Below are 13,511 nucleotides of genomic sequence, written 5' to 3'. Positions count from 1 at the left end.
AGCCAGGAGCAGGACAGGGCTGGGAAGCAGCAGCGAAGCAGGGTTAGGGGGAGGAGGGTGCCGGGTCGCCCCTTGGAGCCAGTGTCCTGATGCAGCCCCCCACCCGCCGGGCCATGCAGAAGGAGCTGGGCTGTCCCCAGGCCCTCGGGGACTGAGGCGGGACACCCGTGGATGGGGCAGCACAGGGTTGATTCCAGCTATGGGGGTCCCAGGGCAGCCCCCCGGCACCTGCACACTGTTGGTTCTGCTGCTCGCGCTCCCAGTGCTTCGGGTAAGTGTCCCTGGGGAGAACGGGACCACGGCGGGGAGAGAGTGGGCAGTGAGCGCGGCCGTCCCCTGCCTCTGGCAGCCGCTTCGGGTCTGGCCAGCCCTGGGGAGCAGCATGCCTGCAGTCCTGGTCAGGGGTCACATCTCCCCCAGCACACCCCCATCCCTGTCCCCATCCCTCGTGCCACCCGATCCAGGGGTGATGCCGAGCCGCAGCCCTGCACGCTGCTGACACCACTGCACCCACTCGGGTGCTTTCATCGCAGCTTCTGGGGGAGGATTTGCTGACACGCAGGGCAGGGACGGGCAGGGAGGGAGGTGGGCAACGCTGGGACCCTGCTGCGCTCCCCCTGCCTGGGACAGCACTTGGGGTCTGGCCGGGGCAGCCAGCAAAGCTCCCGAGGGGTTCGGCCACAGGGGCTGCTCCAGGGCATCCCCAGGGAGGGTGACCCCGCTCTGCCCTCCCCTGGGGACAGCCCCCTCCATCCTCACGTGGGTCCTGGTGAGGGCTTTGCTCACATCATCCTACATGCCTCGAAGGAGCCCCAAACCCCAAGGGACTGGTGGAGCATCTGCAGGCGTGAGGGTTGGGATGGCCGGAGGGTGCAGGGAGCAAGGACCACCTATGGGATGCTCCCCAATCCCGGGCAGACCCGTGGGGATGGCAGGCACTGACCCCCCCCTGAAATGGGGGACATGGAGCGGGTGTGCTGCCGGAGCAATGCGCGGCACGTCTGGCAGCCGCACCGGCAAACCCGTCCTGAACTTGTCCAATTGCTTCGGCAGCAAACGCCGGGGGGTGGAGAGGGTTTTGGCTCAGTGTTTCTCTGCAAATCCTTTGGGACTTCTCTCGGTGCTGCTTGCTCCGCAAGCTCTTTAGCTAACATGGAGGTTTTGAGTAATGGAAAGGAAAGAAAACCAAAAGAAAGGAAAAGGGGGGAAAGGAAGGGGGAAAAGGGAAGGGAAAAGAAAGGGAACAGTAAGAAAATGGGAAAAAGGGGAAGGGGAGAAAGAAAGAAAGAAAGAAAGAAAGAAGAAAGAAAGGAAAGAAAGAAAGAAAGAAAGAAAGAAAGAAAGAAAGAAAGAAAGAAAGAAAGAAAGAAAGAAAGAAAGAAAGAAAGAAAGAAAGAAAGAAAGAAAGAAAGAAAGAAAGAAAGAAAGAAAGAAAGAAAGAAAGAAAGAAAGAAAGAAAGAAAGAAAGAAAGAAAGAAAGAAAGAAAGAAAGAAAGAAAGAAAGAAAGAAAGAAAGAAAGAAAGAAAGAAAGAAAGAAAGAAAGAAAGAAAGAAAGAAAGAAAGAAAGAAAGAGGAGGGAGAACAAGCAGGGAAGCAGGGCCAGGGGAGCACCAGAAGCTTTAAGCTCTTCATAGGGAGAGTGATGGCATCAGGCCCCTTCCCAGATGGGGACACTGAGGCATGACACAGTTGCCTGCCCTGAAACAAGCTCTGAAGGGAGCACTGCACATTTTCTGCTCCATTGCTCCAGAAGCCAGGTTGCGTTGCCATAAATAATAAAAACCAGCAGCTTTGCAGCTAAAAGGAGCTGCAGCCCCTCTGCCCAGGCCAGGTCCTTCATCACTGTGATGAATTGGTGCGCTTTCTCAGTGCTGTGCCCAGCAGCCATCACCAAAATGCATTTTGCAGACCAGGAATTTCCTTGTAAATCTTATGTTCAGCAGGAAAAAGAAACAAACTCTCCAGGGCAGGTAAAAGGACCCCAGAGGAGCGGCTGCATGGTGGCCGGGACAGGGCAGGGAAGGACAGGACTCAGCCAAGCGATGCTTTAACGCCCCACACTTCCCTCCAGTCCCTGGGTCCACTTGCCCACCCTCATCCCTCTGTTTCTCCAGCTTTTACATCTCTGCGCACACACCTAAAATCATCAGCAACCCAATCCCATGTCTTGGCCCAAAGACCCTGCCCCAGACGTGTCCTGTATCTGGATGCTGCAGCCCCCGCCACACCCCCCCATGGGCATGGATGCTTGGGAATGGGGATGGATGCTTGGGAATAGGCATGCAAAATTCATGGCCTGCTCTCCTGGCTTTTCAGCTGGAAGCCAAGGGGGCAAACCCCAAAAGCAGGGATTCCCCGGGGCGCCCTATCCCAGGGTGCTGAGCCACAACACCCCTTGCATTTTTGGGAGCTGCGGGGTTGGGGCGCACTCCTCTGTGTTTCAGCGTTCCTGCTAGCAAACCAGAGAGCTTTAGGGAGATCAGTGTGCCCATTTCACAGCATCTCACCAAAGAGGCGGGGAACAGGGTGAACTCCGACGGCCATTGCAATGCCGCCAATTAAAACACACCAGCCTGAACGTGAGCAAAACCCACATGAGCCAAACCCAGCCAGCAAGGGAAGGATTAGACATCCCCAAATAGGTGTTTTTTTAAAATCTCTAATTGCATAGTTGCCTTGCTTAGGCTTTGAACGTGCTTGCCTCTGCCCTGTGGATGGGGTTGGCCCCTCCGTCTTCAAGCCCAGCTCCTCTGCATGGCGCTCGTGCCTTGGTGGAGCACTGCCCTCAAGCATCACACGCTTTCAGAAGGAATTAGAAATAATTGCGGTAGTTCTTTATGGTGTTTACAAGGCAAACAGTAGAAAGCTAAGGAAATGTCAGGGTCCAAAAGCGCGGTTACGTAGATAGGCTCTCCTGGGGCTGGCTGCAGCAGAAATAGTGAATATTGGCCGGTACCCTGCCTGCTCAGGTCTTTTAATGCCCAGCCTCCTACTGTCTGCCCTCTCCCCCCTCCCAAGGTGCAAGCGACACATCCTGACTGCTCCGTCGTCCTCTATTTCCAAGAGCAAGAAGCTGAATGTCTAGAGATTACCAGGAGGGAAAGCCAAAGGGCAGCCTCCCCCGGACGCGCCGGGCAGCAAGGTGAGCGCGAGCTGCCGCTGTGCACAGGGCTCATCTCCCTCGGGAGGAGGGGGAGGATTTGCTAAGGGGGTCTCTGGAAGATGATCCATGGTAGGGGGGTTGCAGAGTGCACGTGGATGCAGAAAAGCAGGTATTTTCAGGAAAATGGAGAGCAGCACTGACGTAAAGGCTAACGAGCATCCCTAGAGAGCACCAAAAAATGCTGCTGCAAGAAGGGAGGGCTGAGATTGCAGCCAGAGGGTACGGGTGGGCTGAGGGACGCAAACAAGCACAACGGCTGAGTCCCTCCAGATTTATGGCATATCGCAATGACAGCGTGGTCCATGGCCCAGGCAGAGCCTCCTGCCCTGCTCCCGTCCTCCCTCCGCCGATGCAGAGCCCTGGCCATCAGCATGAGGGTCGCACAGTGCATGTCACCACTTCATGCCTTCCTGCCTCCCTAATTCAGTCAGTTTTAATGCCAAACATGTTTTGAGCAACTTAATTTTTACATATCCAGGACTTTTAAACTAATTAACTAATTGAAAAACAGTTTTAAAGTGCTGCTTTTGTACTTTTTTTTTTTTAATTTGCATTTCAGTTTCCATCCAAAAGCAGCTTGGCAAAAATTCTGGATAAAAATTATCACCTAGTGAATAAGAAATGCGTCATTCAACGGGTTTCACCTAATACAAATGTAAAAATGAAGCATCTCAATAAATGCATGTTAAGGTGCATAATTGCTTAAGTAACTGTGCAGAGATATAACGTATCATCCAGCTTAGCAGAGAAAAGCCAAGTTGATTGGAAAATGTCCATTTCACAGCCCAGATCGTGCCAGCCAGGGGGAAGGAATCTCACTGTAGGAAAATAACCGAGAAACACGAGTGCGTAATTAAAATCAGTATTTAATCCCAGGTGTCCTGCTTGACTGCTGCCTCCTCTGCCCACCTGAACTGAATTTATCCCTTGACCCTTGCTCACTTGTGCCAGTGTAAAGAGGGTCCTGCGAAGAGTGTGGCACGAAGTGACGATGGGAGGGAAGGCTCAGACGCCCTGGGCATGGTGGTGATATAGCATGAAGGAACAGGACAGGGACGTCAGGCTTCAGCATCCTGCTGGGGAACCCACCATGGGGCACCAAAACTGGTTAGAGAGCGTGTTTGCAGCACTTTCACTTCAAAGTCTGCTCTGGTGCTCACAGCATTTACTGCTCCGAAATAGCTGGGAAGAAATAACCTGCTGGTGAGGCTCAAATGATCTCTTCTGGAGATCTCCGGATGCCAGTTAAAGCAGCAAGAAATCTGGAGGCGGCCCTGAATGTCTGCGTATAATTAACCAGTAGAAATGCTGGGCAGGAACTTCCCATCAAACTGCATTTTGATGGGAAAAATGCTCTTTTCTACCATGTCAAGGAGAACATCATGAGGATAATGTTGATCCTGGGAATGTTTCAGCCCTCCCCGCTGGGAAAATTGGAATAAAGCAGGTTGATTTGGGTCGATCCAAACCAAACGCCTCGGGCTGCCGGGCCACACCGGCTGGGAGCCTGGGGACAGGGACCGCGAGAGGATGTGGTGGCCCCTGGGGACTAAGAGTGCGGGGACACTGAAGGCATAGCTCCTGCCTGCGAGGTGGGCAGTGGGACATGTTGCCAGTTCCTTTGCTCGTGTTTTTTGCCCTGTCCCCCAGGAGCTGCCTCCATCACCTCTTCTCCATGGAGAGTTGTTTTAATTTTGCACAGCTCTAAGAAATGTGGGGTTTTACATGCTGCAGCATCCCAGGAGAGGGAAACAGAGTAGGAAGGGGGACTTAAACCTTTTCTCCCCATCCAAATGGAGGGATGACTTTATTCTCTGGGATTCCACTGCAGAGCTGCATGAATCCCAGCTCAGTCCCTGTGCCATGGGCTGCTCCTCTGGCTCCCAGCCAGAGCTCAGACCCCAAGAAATGAAGCAACCACTCTCAGCACCGGTCCCAATAGCTGTGCTCAGTTCACCTGTCCTCCAGAGCAAAAATTAAGACGTACCTTGGCGTTGTAATGACAGCCCTGCAAATCCCTCCCAGCCTGGCCAGATACCTACAGACTGCTTTGCTGAAATCAGAGAAAACTAATTAGACTTCTCTGAGTCCACATTCCCTGGCTGGGAATAGATGTGGCTCCAGGTTAATAATGTATATCTACAAGGTTAATAATGTACATGTGCAAGGAGGAGAGCTGTCCTAGAAGTATGATGTCTATGTCTCATTCCAGTGTGCCGCAGCACTAATTCCTCAAGGCCCCACATCTGCTCGGCCGTGCTTGTTTCCAAGGCAATTGGGGAGTCATTTAAAGATGAACTTAGTGCTAGAGAGAGAAGCAAAACACATTTAAGCTAATTGCTCTCCAGAAAGTCTTGTGGTGCTTTCTCCTGTCCTCCTCCTTGCAGCTGGAGAGACATCCCGAGCTGAGCCACCACAGCCGCTGGGTGCAGAAATCCAACAAAAACCTGCATTATTTTAGACGCCACAAGGAAAGTCCCAGCCTTTCTGTGCCCTGGGGACTCCCCACAGGAGCTCTAGGTCTGATGTAGCCCCAGGAAATAGCAGGTCCTGTCTCGCTGCAGGGCTAAAAGGAGAGCTCTGCGCCGGGGGAGATCATTCCTAGAACTGAGCCAGGATGCTCCTAATTCCTGAGGGGGTACGGCATCGCCCTGTAGATCGGGTGACGGCCGGCCACTCTCTGCTCTCCCATTACATCTGTGCAGCCGTGCTTGCTGCGGGCTGTGCCTGGGGACCAGGGGTCTCTGTGTCTCCCCGGCACGTCCCCTCCCAGCAGCACTAACCCTCCTGTCCCTCCCCAGGCTGCCTGACCGAGTGGGATGGAGTGAGCTGCTGGTCAGCTGTGCCCGTCGGCCAGTCCCAAGCTGTCACCTGCCCCGACATCCTCCACGTCTTCAAGAAGTCTGAAGGTGCAGTGCTCTGAATCCGGCCCAGACATCTCATCCCCTGGGACTGAGGGCTGAGCTGCACCCACCCCTGCCTGCCTGGGACCCTTGTGCCACCCCAGCCCTTCCCCTCTGCTCCCACAGTTCCTGCCCCATCCAAAATCTTGGCATATATTGCAATCCAAGCAGGGGACGGGCAAAAGCAGAGATGCAGAGTGCTGCCATGCCAGGAAAGTCCCCAAACCCTTTCATCACCAGAACCAAGAATCCCTTGTGGGTAGAGCCCTTGGGGACCTCATCCTCCAACTGGGTGACACCAGGACAGTCCCCTAGCTGCTCCGCGCCCTCCTTTCCCCATCCACACACCAGCCTCATGCTCCTGACCTGTTCTGTACCACTCCAAGCCATGCGGATAAAAAACACAGCATAAGATCATGATTATTTCAAGGCTGGGCGCACTCCCAGGGCAGACGCTGCTGCCGGGAGAGCCACTGCCTCCATCCATCTTGGAGGCAGCAGAGTGTGAAGGAGAGCACCCAAGCAGCCCCTGCAGCATCCGAGCGCTTCCTCGGCTGGGCTAATTGAAAAGATGATGGAGGGTTGGTAAATGCTTTCTTTAGGGTAGAAAAAGCTCAGGAGAGGCTTGATGAAGCCCTCACAGGACCAAAAAAAAGCCCCTTTTTGCCTTAATTCCCTCCCACCGTGGGGATTCACGCTTGCTTTCACATCCTGCCCTAAGATGCCCTGGCATCTCCAGGCACAGCACTAGAGGGCAGAGATCTGACTTGGATGGGAGGGATGGGGCAGCCGGGCCATTCGGGTACCATGCTGCTGTCACAGCCGGGATGCTGGTGCTGAGATTTAGGCTCCATCCCAGTGAGCAGCATGCCATCCCCAGGCTGGACATTTTGGGGGTGCTGATGCAGAGGCTCCCTGGCTCTCATAAGGTCCCTTCCTGTTGCTGCAGCGCTGATCCAGAGGAACTGCACCGAGTCGGGGTGGAGCTCCCCCAGCCCTCCCTACTACATCGCCTGTGAGCTGGAGTCCGTTGGCAGCAGCAACGACACAGAGGCCAAGGCAAGTGGGTCCCCCTCCCCAGCATCACCCTACCCCGCATTGACCCATACCGTTGGCCAATGGAACACGAAGATGCTCTCAGGGGTATCTTGTTGGCCTCATCCTTGTTGCTGGGCTGCCTGGAAGGATCTGAGTTTGGCTGGGCACAAGCCCAGCCTGGGCAATGGCTGGGACATCACGCTGGCACCTCCTGGCCCATCGCAGACCAGCACCTCCCAGCCCATGTTGCCTCATTCCACTGGTGCTTTCCCTTCCAGAAAGGCTATTTTGTTACGATGAAGGTGCTTTACACCTGTGGCTACTCCACGTCCCTGGCAGCCCTGTTCTTGGCCATCGGCATCTTCTCCTGCTTCAGGTAGGGCTCGGCGCCGCCTGCTCGGTGGGCTGCAGCTGGCGAAAAGCAGGGTAAATCATCAGCAGGGGATGGCTGCTCTCAGCCTCTCCTCTCCCAGAGCATCCAGGCTCCACCCCTGCCAACACTGATAACCAGGGAGGCATGAGATGAACTGCAGCGTTGTCCTCTCCTGCTGACACACAGACTTTAAACCCACAGGTTGCCCTTTCAAGTTTGGCTTTTGCAGACCTCACTGTGCTGCAGAACCATAGAATCACAGACTCATTAAGGTTGGAAAGAACCTCTAAGATCATCAGGTCCAACCATGCTCTCCAGAGGTGGCTGGAGGACGTTCCCCAGCAGACCTTGTCCCTGGACAGCTGACTCAAACACATCACAACCCTGTCCATTATTTCAGAGGAGGAAAACCTTCTCCAGGGCTTTGTGCTTGAGCACTGCCAGCCCATGGCCCCCTGGGCTGGGGTCCAGCCATGGAAGTGGCTCCTGAAGGAGAAGTTTCCCTGCCCATGTGATCTCTCTGCTACTCCCTCAGCACAGCACATCTCTTCCTCCCACAGGAAGCTGCATTGCACCAGGAACTCTATCCACATCCACTTCTTCACCTCCTTCATACTGCGTGGGGCTGCTGTCTTCATCAAGGATGCCGTCCTCTTCTCGGATGAGTCTGTCGACCACTGTACGATGTCAACGGTAAGGCCCAGCCCAGGCACGGTGCAGGAGAGGGCACGATGTGCTGATCTGGAGAGGTCTACGGGGATTTGCAGTGGATTTAGCACTGCAAAGAGGAGAGAGAGAGAGGCTGTGACCCTGGGGAGGAAAGGCTGGCTTGGGTGGAGCTCAGGAGGTTCACGACAGCATCTCTGCTTGGGCCCTGTCTGCAGACAATATGTTCTGCCCTCAAAGCTCTCCCTCATTTCAGAGTCTCCTGGCAGGGTTAAAGCTCTGCACAAACCCAGCAGCGCCATGTACGTGCAAACACACAACAGACCTTGCACTGCTGGATGCGCAGATTTGGGGTTGTCAATAGAAAGAGAAACCCCTGTGTGCAGCCCCGAAACAACACTGTGGACACCACTGTGGACATGCCCTGTGTCCCCAGGACAGGCTCTGATGCCAGCCAGCACTCCTGAGCCTTCCCCATCCTCATCCTCACAGGTGAACTGCAAAGCAGCCATCGCCTTCTTCCAGTACTCGGTCCTGGCCAACTTCTACTGGCTGCTGGTGGAGGGCATGTACCTGCAGACCCTGCTGCTGCTCACCTTCACCTCTGAAAAGAGGTACATCTGGTGGTACATCCTCATCGGCTGGGGTGAGTACGGGACCCCCAGCACATCAACCCTCCAGCAAGGTCCCACTGACACAGACCAGGGGTAGGCACCCCTGGGGATTCGGGGATTGCCTGCTCTGAGACCCACCTGGCCAGAGGTCCACAGGCATGGTGTTCCCCATGGCTGCTCTCATGCCGCCCCACCCCAGCATCTCTGCATGGCCTCATGTTTGGTGGGGCACCCACCAGCTCCTCCCAACCCCTGGAGCTAGTCGGGCAGCATGGCCTGATCCTCGCCCTCATGATGTGTACAAAAGCACTCAAAAGGGGAGAATGCTTGCTAACACCAACCAAAGAGTCTTTGCAGCAGCATCTGCTGCCAACCCATCCTGAACATGGTCAGAATGGGACAGAGACAGGGCCTTCCTTCTTCCAACATCCATCTGGGGCTGAAAACGCCCATCCCGGGTGCCCAGGTTAGATGTAAGAACACACAGAGGACCAGGAGTGTGGCCAGAAGGTGACACACAGACAGTCACATCACCATCAGTGGGCACCACCTCCTTTTAAAAGCTGGAGAAGTGGGAAAGGCTGTCACCTTCCTGCCACACCCAGGGCCCCAGACCTGACCTGGACATGTGTTTTTGGGGACAAGGGATGGATGGGAGGTACAGGGACTCCCCAGAGCCCTGGGGTCACGCCACAACCCTGCCTGGGTCCTGTCCTTGCAGGCGTCCCCATGCTGACAGTCTGTGTCTGGGTGGTCACCAGGCTGCAGTACGACAACCATGGGTAAGAGCAGCCACCCCTCTTCTTTCTCCAGGCCAGCTCGGCCACGTGTCCCCCATGCAAGTCAGTGGGGATGAACCTCTTGCATGGGAGGCCCAGGAGGGGAGAAGTAGGGCAGCACTTTATTTTGAAGCTATTTCTCTTTTCTGGTAGGGCCCATACTATGGCAGGGCCCGTTGCAAGAGGTGCTGTTTAAATGGGGCAGGGGGCTGACGAGGGGTGGGACCGTGGGGAAGACTTGGGCTAAAAGGGGGCAAGTGGGTGGCAGAGCCATTTCTCCTCTCCCATAGGTGCTGGGATGACTACACCAGTCTCTACTGGTGGGTGATCAAGGCTCCCATCCTCTTGGCCATATTTGTGAGTATGTCAGTCATGATATGTGAGCCAGTATGTCCCCTGAGCATCCCAGATCCAGAGCCGGGCGTTCCACAAGGGCAGGGGGACCCAACCAGGGGTCCCCGCAGAGCCTGAGACATGGTTTCCTGCGGCAGGTGAACTTCCTCATCTTCCTCAATGTCACCAGGATGTTAGCACAGAAGATCCGGTCCCCGGACATCAGCAAAAACTACAAGCAGCAGTACATGTAAGGGCTAGCTTGGGCCATGGGGAGCAACCCTCACCCTGGTTTCTGGGGGGACCCAGGGCAGCAAGGACCCTTCCCTGGTGCAGCACAGAGGAGGACCATCCATGGAGCCTCCAAGACCTGCCTTTCATGGAAAACCTGTTTTGGGTTAAGACCAAGTCCTTGGGAAGGGATTGTCTTGCAGGGTAACAGGACCATCGCCTGCACCCAGGCCCCTGCTCATGCCCCACTCTCTGCAGGAGGCTGACGAAGTCCACATTGCTCCTCATCCCTCTCTTTGGGGTGCACTATGTGGTGTTTGCGCTATTCCCTGAGCACATCGGTGTGGACGCCCGGCTATACTTTGAGCTAGTCCTCGGCTCCTACCAGGTACGGACGGGGACCTGGGTAGGCAAAATCCCCATGAACCCATCCTGTCCCATCCCAAGATCACACCAGGAGACCCTGGCATGTGCAGTCTTTTGGGAGAGGATGATGTCCCAGACACCCCTCAATCACCAGGGACAAAGCACAAGGGTTGTGGTCTTGTGAACTTGCACGGATCCCATACACCTGCCACCTGTGGGATGGGATAAGAGGTGTGGGAGGATGCTACATGCAGGAAGCAGATGAACACAGAGGGGTTCAGCCCCTTTCCTTGGGCAAAATTTGCTCTTTCTGTCCTTTCCAGGGGTTCCTGGTAGCCCTGCTGTACTGCTTCCTGAATGGGGAGGTGAGTGTCCCCCCAGCGCCGATCCCCTGGGCACCACAGCCACACACGTGGTCATGCGGACAGCCCCAAGGGTGCATGGCACCCCAGTGAGCACTGCATGCACACGACAATGTGTGTGTGCACATGTGGACATGCAGACGTGCATGGGGGTCCCCACCCTCTTACACCCCAAATCCCTTGTCAAGCCCCCGGTGCAGCTTCTGCCCCTCCAGCGGGTGCTGGTGGGCACCCCTGGGTGCCATCACCGGCCTGTGGTGTTGGTTCAGGTCCAGGCTGAAATCAAGAGGAACTGGAGCAAGTGGCAATTGTCCATGGAAAGCAACGTCTTCAACCTGGTGACCCAAGACTTCACAGCATGACAAGAATGGCGTTCGGGGGGAAATACCTCCCTCGAGGATGGTGGTGGTGATGCAGCTCTGTGTCTATGGTCCCAGAAACACAATGAAAAGGATTCTGTAGGTTCTGGGTCTGGCATCCTCGGAGGGTGGTGTGAACAGCCGTTGGGCAAGGCTCTGCCTGCTTGGGTGCTGGTGGCTCTTGTGGATCCCTGTGATGGTGTCTCACCCACCCAAAGCTCTCTTCACAGTTTGGTTGGTATTTTAGGCAAAGGGAAGAGAGCTGCTCCCCCTTTTCTGCCCCGGGACTCGGTAGGAAACACAGATATAATTTCACAAAGTACATCTGGCATTTTTTGTTTGGCACTGGAATGAAAACTGAAGCAGCCTCAATGCTGAAGGGTTTTACTGCTGGTTATTTTCCCCTTCTTCCTTGGTTTACAGAATTGTTTCCCTTACGGGAAGATGCCTAGACAGAGCCCCCAGGAGCCATCCTGGGAGTGGGAGAAGCAAATACAGAGACAGACAAAAACCCACAGCTCTCTACGTGAGACCCAATGGTCTCATGACTTAGATCCCCCCTGATTTCCAAAATGTTTCCCTTTCTCCTGTGCCTGTTGCTTCATCTGCTCTCAGTGATGGGGAAGAGGGTCCATCACTCTTGCCATGCCAGCTCTGAGGGGCTCTGCAGCTCCCCAGGGGCTTTGCACCAGAGGGACAGGATGGTTTTCAAGCAGTGGGGTCACCCATCTTTACTGGGAATTTGTTTGCCTGGGACTAGTGAGGTTTTTGCCAATAAAATCTTGTCCTGAAACGCAGCATTGCTTTTCAGATGCTTGGTTTGCTCCACAAACCCAGATAACTTGGTACCAGGCTTGCTAGAGGGTGGAAACCCACCAATGTCTGTAAAGCCTGGAAATATTCCCTGTGGGAGAAATACCTGCTTTTTCTCTGCCTGGCGAAGCTGCAGGCTCTGGGCACAGCCATGGAGGGGAGATGGAGGAGGAAGGCGAGGAAGACCACAAGGTGGGTGCATCATGGGCTGCCCCAGAGGTGCTGGGGTGCTGTGTCCCTTCCAGGTTGGAGCTGCCGCCACCACACTGCAGCCTGGCCCCTTTCACCCCCACAAGCATCCTTTGCCCTCCCTGGGCTGAGCTCCTGCCTTGGCAAACACTGTCTCCAGGGCCAAGAAAGGCCTCAAATGCCCAATCCCCAAACCTCCTGGCCTCTCCTGGCTGCACCGTGCTCCCGAGGCCCCAAGCCACCCAATCTCAGCAGACCCTCTCACACTTTCTGGGTTGTAATTTCTCCATGTAGCCACATGACCTTCCTTAAATAAAGCCCACTTGTTGGCCCCTTTCCAGACTGCAGGATCTCCAGAGATCCCGTATGGCCTCACAAGGAGGCATTGAGAGGGAAACAGAGTCCCAGACTTAATTTGAGGTGAGATGGAAGATGTCCTGTTAAAAAACCCCCCTGGGACAGCAACATCCTGCATCGCCAGCCAGGAAAACTCCAGAGGACCATGGAAGCTGTCAGATAAATGTCTGTCTGCAGCAGCAGAGACCACAGGTGAATAAACATCTCCCCCCATCATCAGCAAGGAAGATGCTGTTTCGGCAGGGGTGTGAGGCAGACAGCAGCAGCACATTGGACCAGGGCTGGGGATGCTTCATGGGAATGCCACAGTTGCCATAAAGCTTTGAAAAGCACTGGGTTTTGCATGTAATTTCAGCTGTAGATGGGCCTTTCTGGGTGCTAGACCTGCACCTCAAGTGAGCCCCTGGGTTTTGCTGGGCATCAATGCTGTGGTCTCCCCGGTGCACGGCAGAGCCTGCAAAGCCAGAAGCCCACCATGGGTGCAGAAGGGCTGATGTGCCACTGCCACGGGGACTTTGCATCGCTTTCAGTCTGCAGGAAAGGTTTGCAAAGGGGTTAGCTCTATCTCTAGCATGGACCATGCCCTGCAGCTATGTATTTGGGGTAGCTGAGACCAGGCACAGCAGGGCCAGGTCTCCCTCCCATCTCCCCTCCAGCATGGCCCAGGGTGCCACAGTAGCCTGGCACCCCCATTGCCCCCCCTGCTCTGGAGGTCCCTTGCCCTCCCCCCGGGCAGAGGGATGTCTAGGAGAAGGGGGGTGTTTTGCCTGGAGCCGGTGGGTGGCACTGCGGCCCCGCAACGCCGCCGCGGGCACTGACATTGGATCCAGGGTGTCAGCCCTGGACTGCACAGTGTCCCTGCACAGACCGCCCTGGACACAGGCTCAGCTGGAGTGGAGGGACCCCGGCACGTCCCGGGGGCTGCCGGCTGCTGGTCCTGGGTGCCAGCACCCAATGACTCTGC

The 13,511-nt window shown here is 55.4% G+C and overlaps 1 protein-coding gene across 1 annotated transcript; it reads left to right on the top strand.

Moving 5' to 3' along the window:
• The first annotated feature begins 199 nt into the window (after positions 1–199).
• On the top strand, positions 200–11,191 carry LOC142067866 (vasoactive intestinal polypeptide receptor 1-like). The gene is made up of 13 exons (XM_075116862.1): positions 200–271; positions 3,020–3,143; positions 5,966–6,073; positions 7,017–7,126; positions 7,384–7,481; positions 8,039–8,171; positions 8,637–8,790; positions 9,480–9,540; positions 9,828–9,894; positions 10,029–10,120; positions 10,360–10,489; positions 10,791–10,832; positions 11,099–11,191. The coding sequence occupies exons 1-13, from the start codon at positions 200–202 to the stop codon at positions 11,189–11,191; spliced, it is 1,284 nt and encodes a 427-aa protein (XP_074972963.1).
• Positions 11,192–13,511: the final 2,320 nt, after the last annotated feature.

This window comes from Phalacrocorax aristotelis, chromosome 23 (assembly GCF_949628215.1).
Source record: "Phalacrocorax aristotelis chromosome 23, bGulAri2.1, whole genome shotgun sequence".
Taxonomy (NCBI): domain Eukaryota; kingdom Metazoa; phylum Chordata; class Aves; order Suliformes; family Phalacrocoracidae; genus Phalacrocorax; species Phalacrocorax aristotelis.
The sequence above is the reverse complement of the archived record's forward strand: the minus strand, read 5'-3'. Positions and strand labels throughout refer to the sequence as shown.

Bases quoted from the DNA above. Each gene is read 5' to 3' on its own strand.
- LOC142067866 (XM_075116862.1), top strand. From the start codon at position 200: ATGGGGGTCCCAGGGCAGCCCCCCGGCACCTGCACACTGTTGGTTCTG. The intron at 272-3,019 runs GTAAGTGTCCCT...CCCCCTCCCAAG, and splicing joins TCGCGCTCCCAGTGCTTCGG to GTGCAAGCGACACATCCTGA. The intron at 8,172-8,636 runs GTAAGGCCCAGC...TCATCCTCACAG, and splicing joins ACCACTGTACGATGTCAACG to GTGAACTGCAAAGCAGCCAT.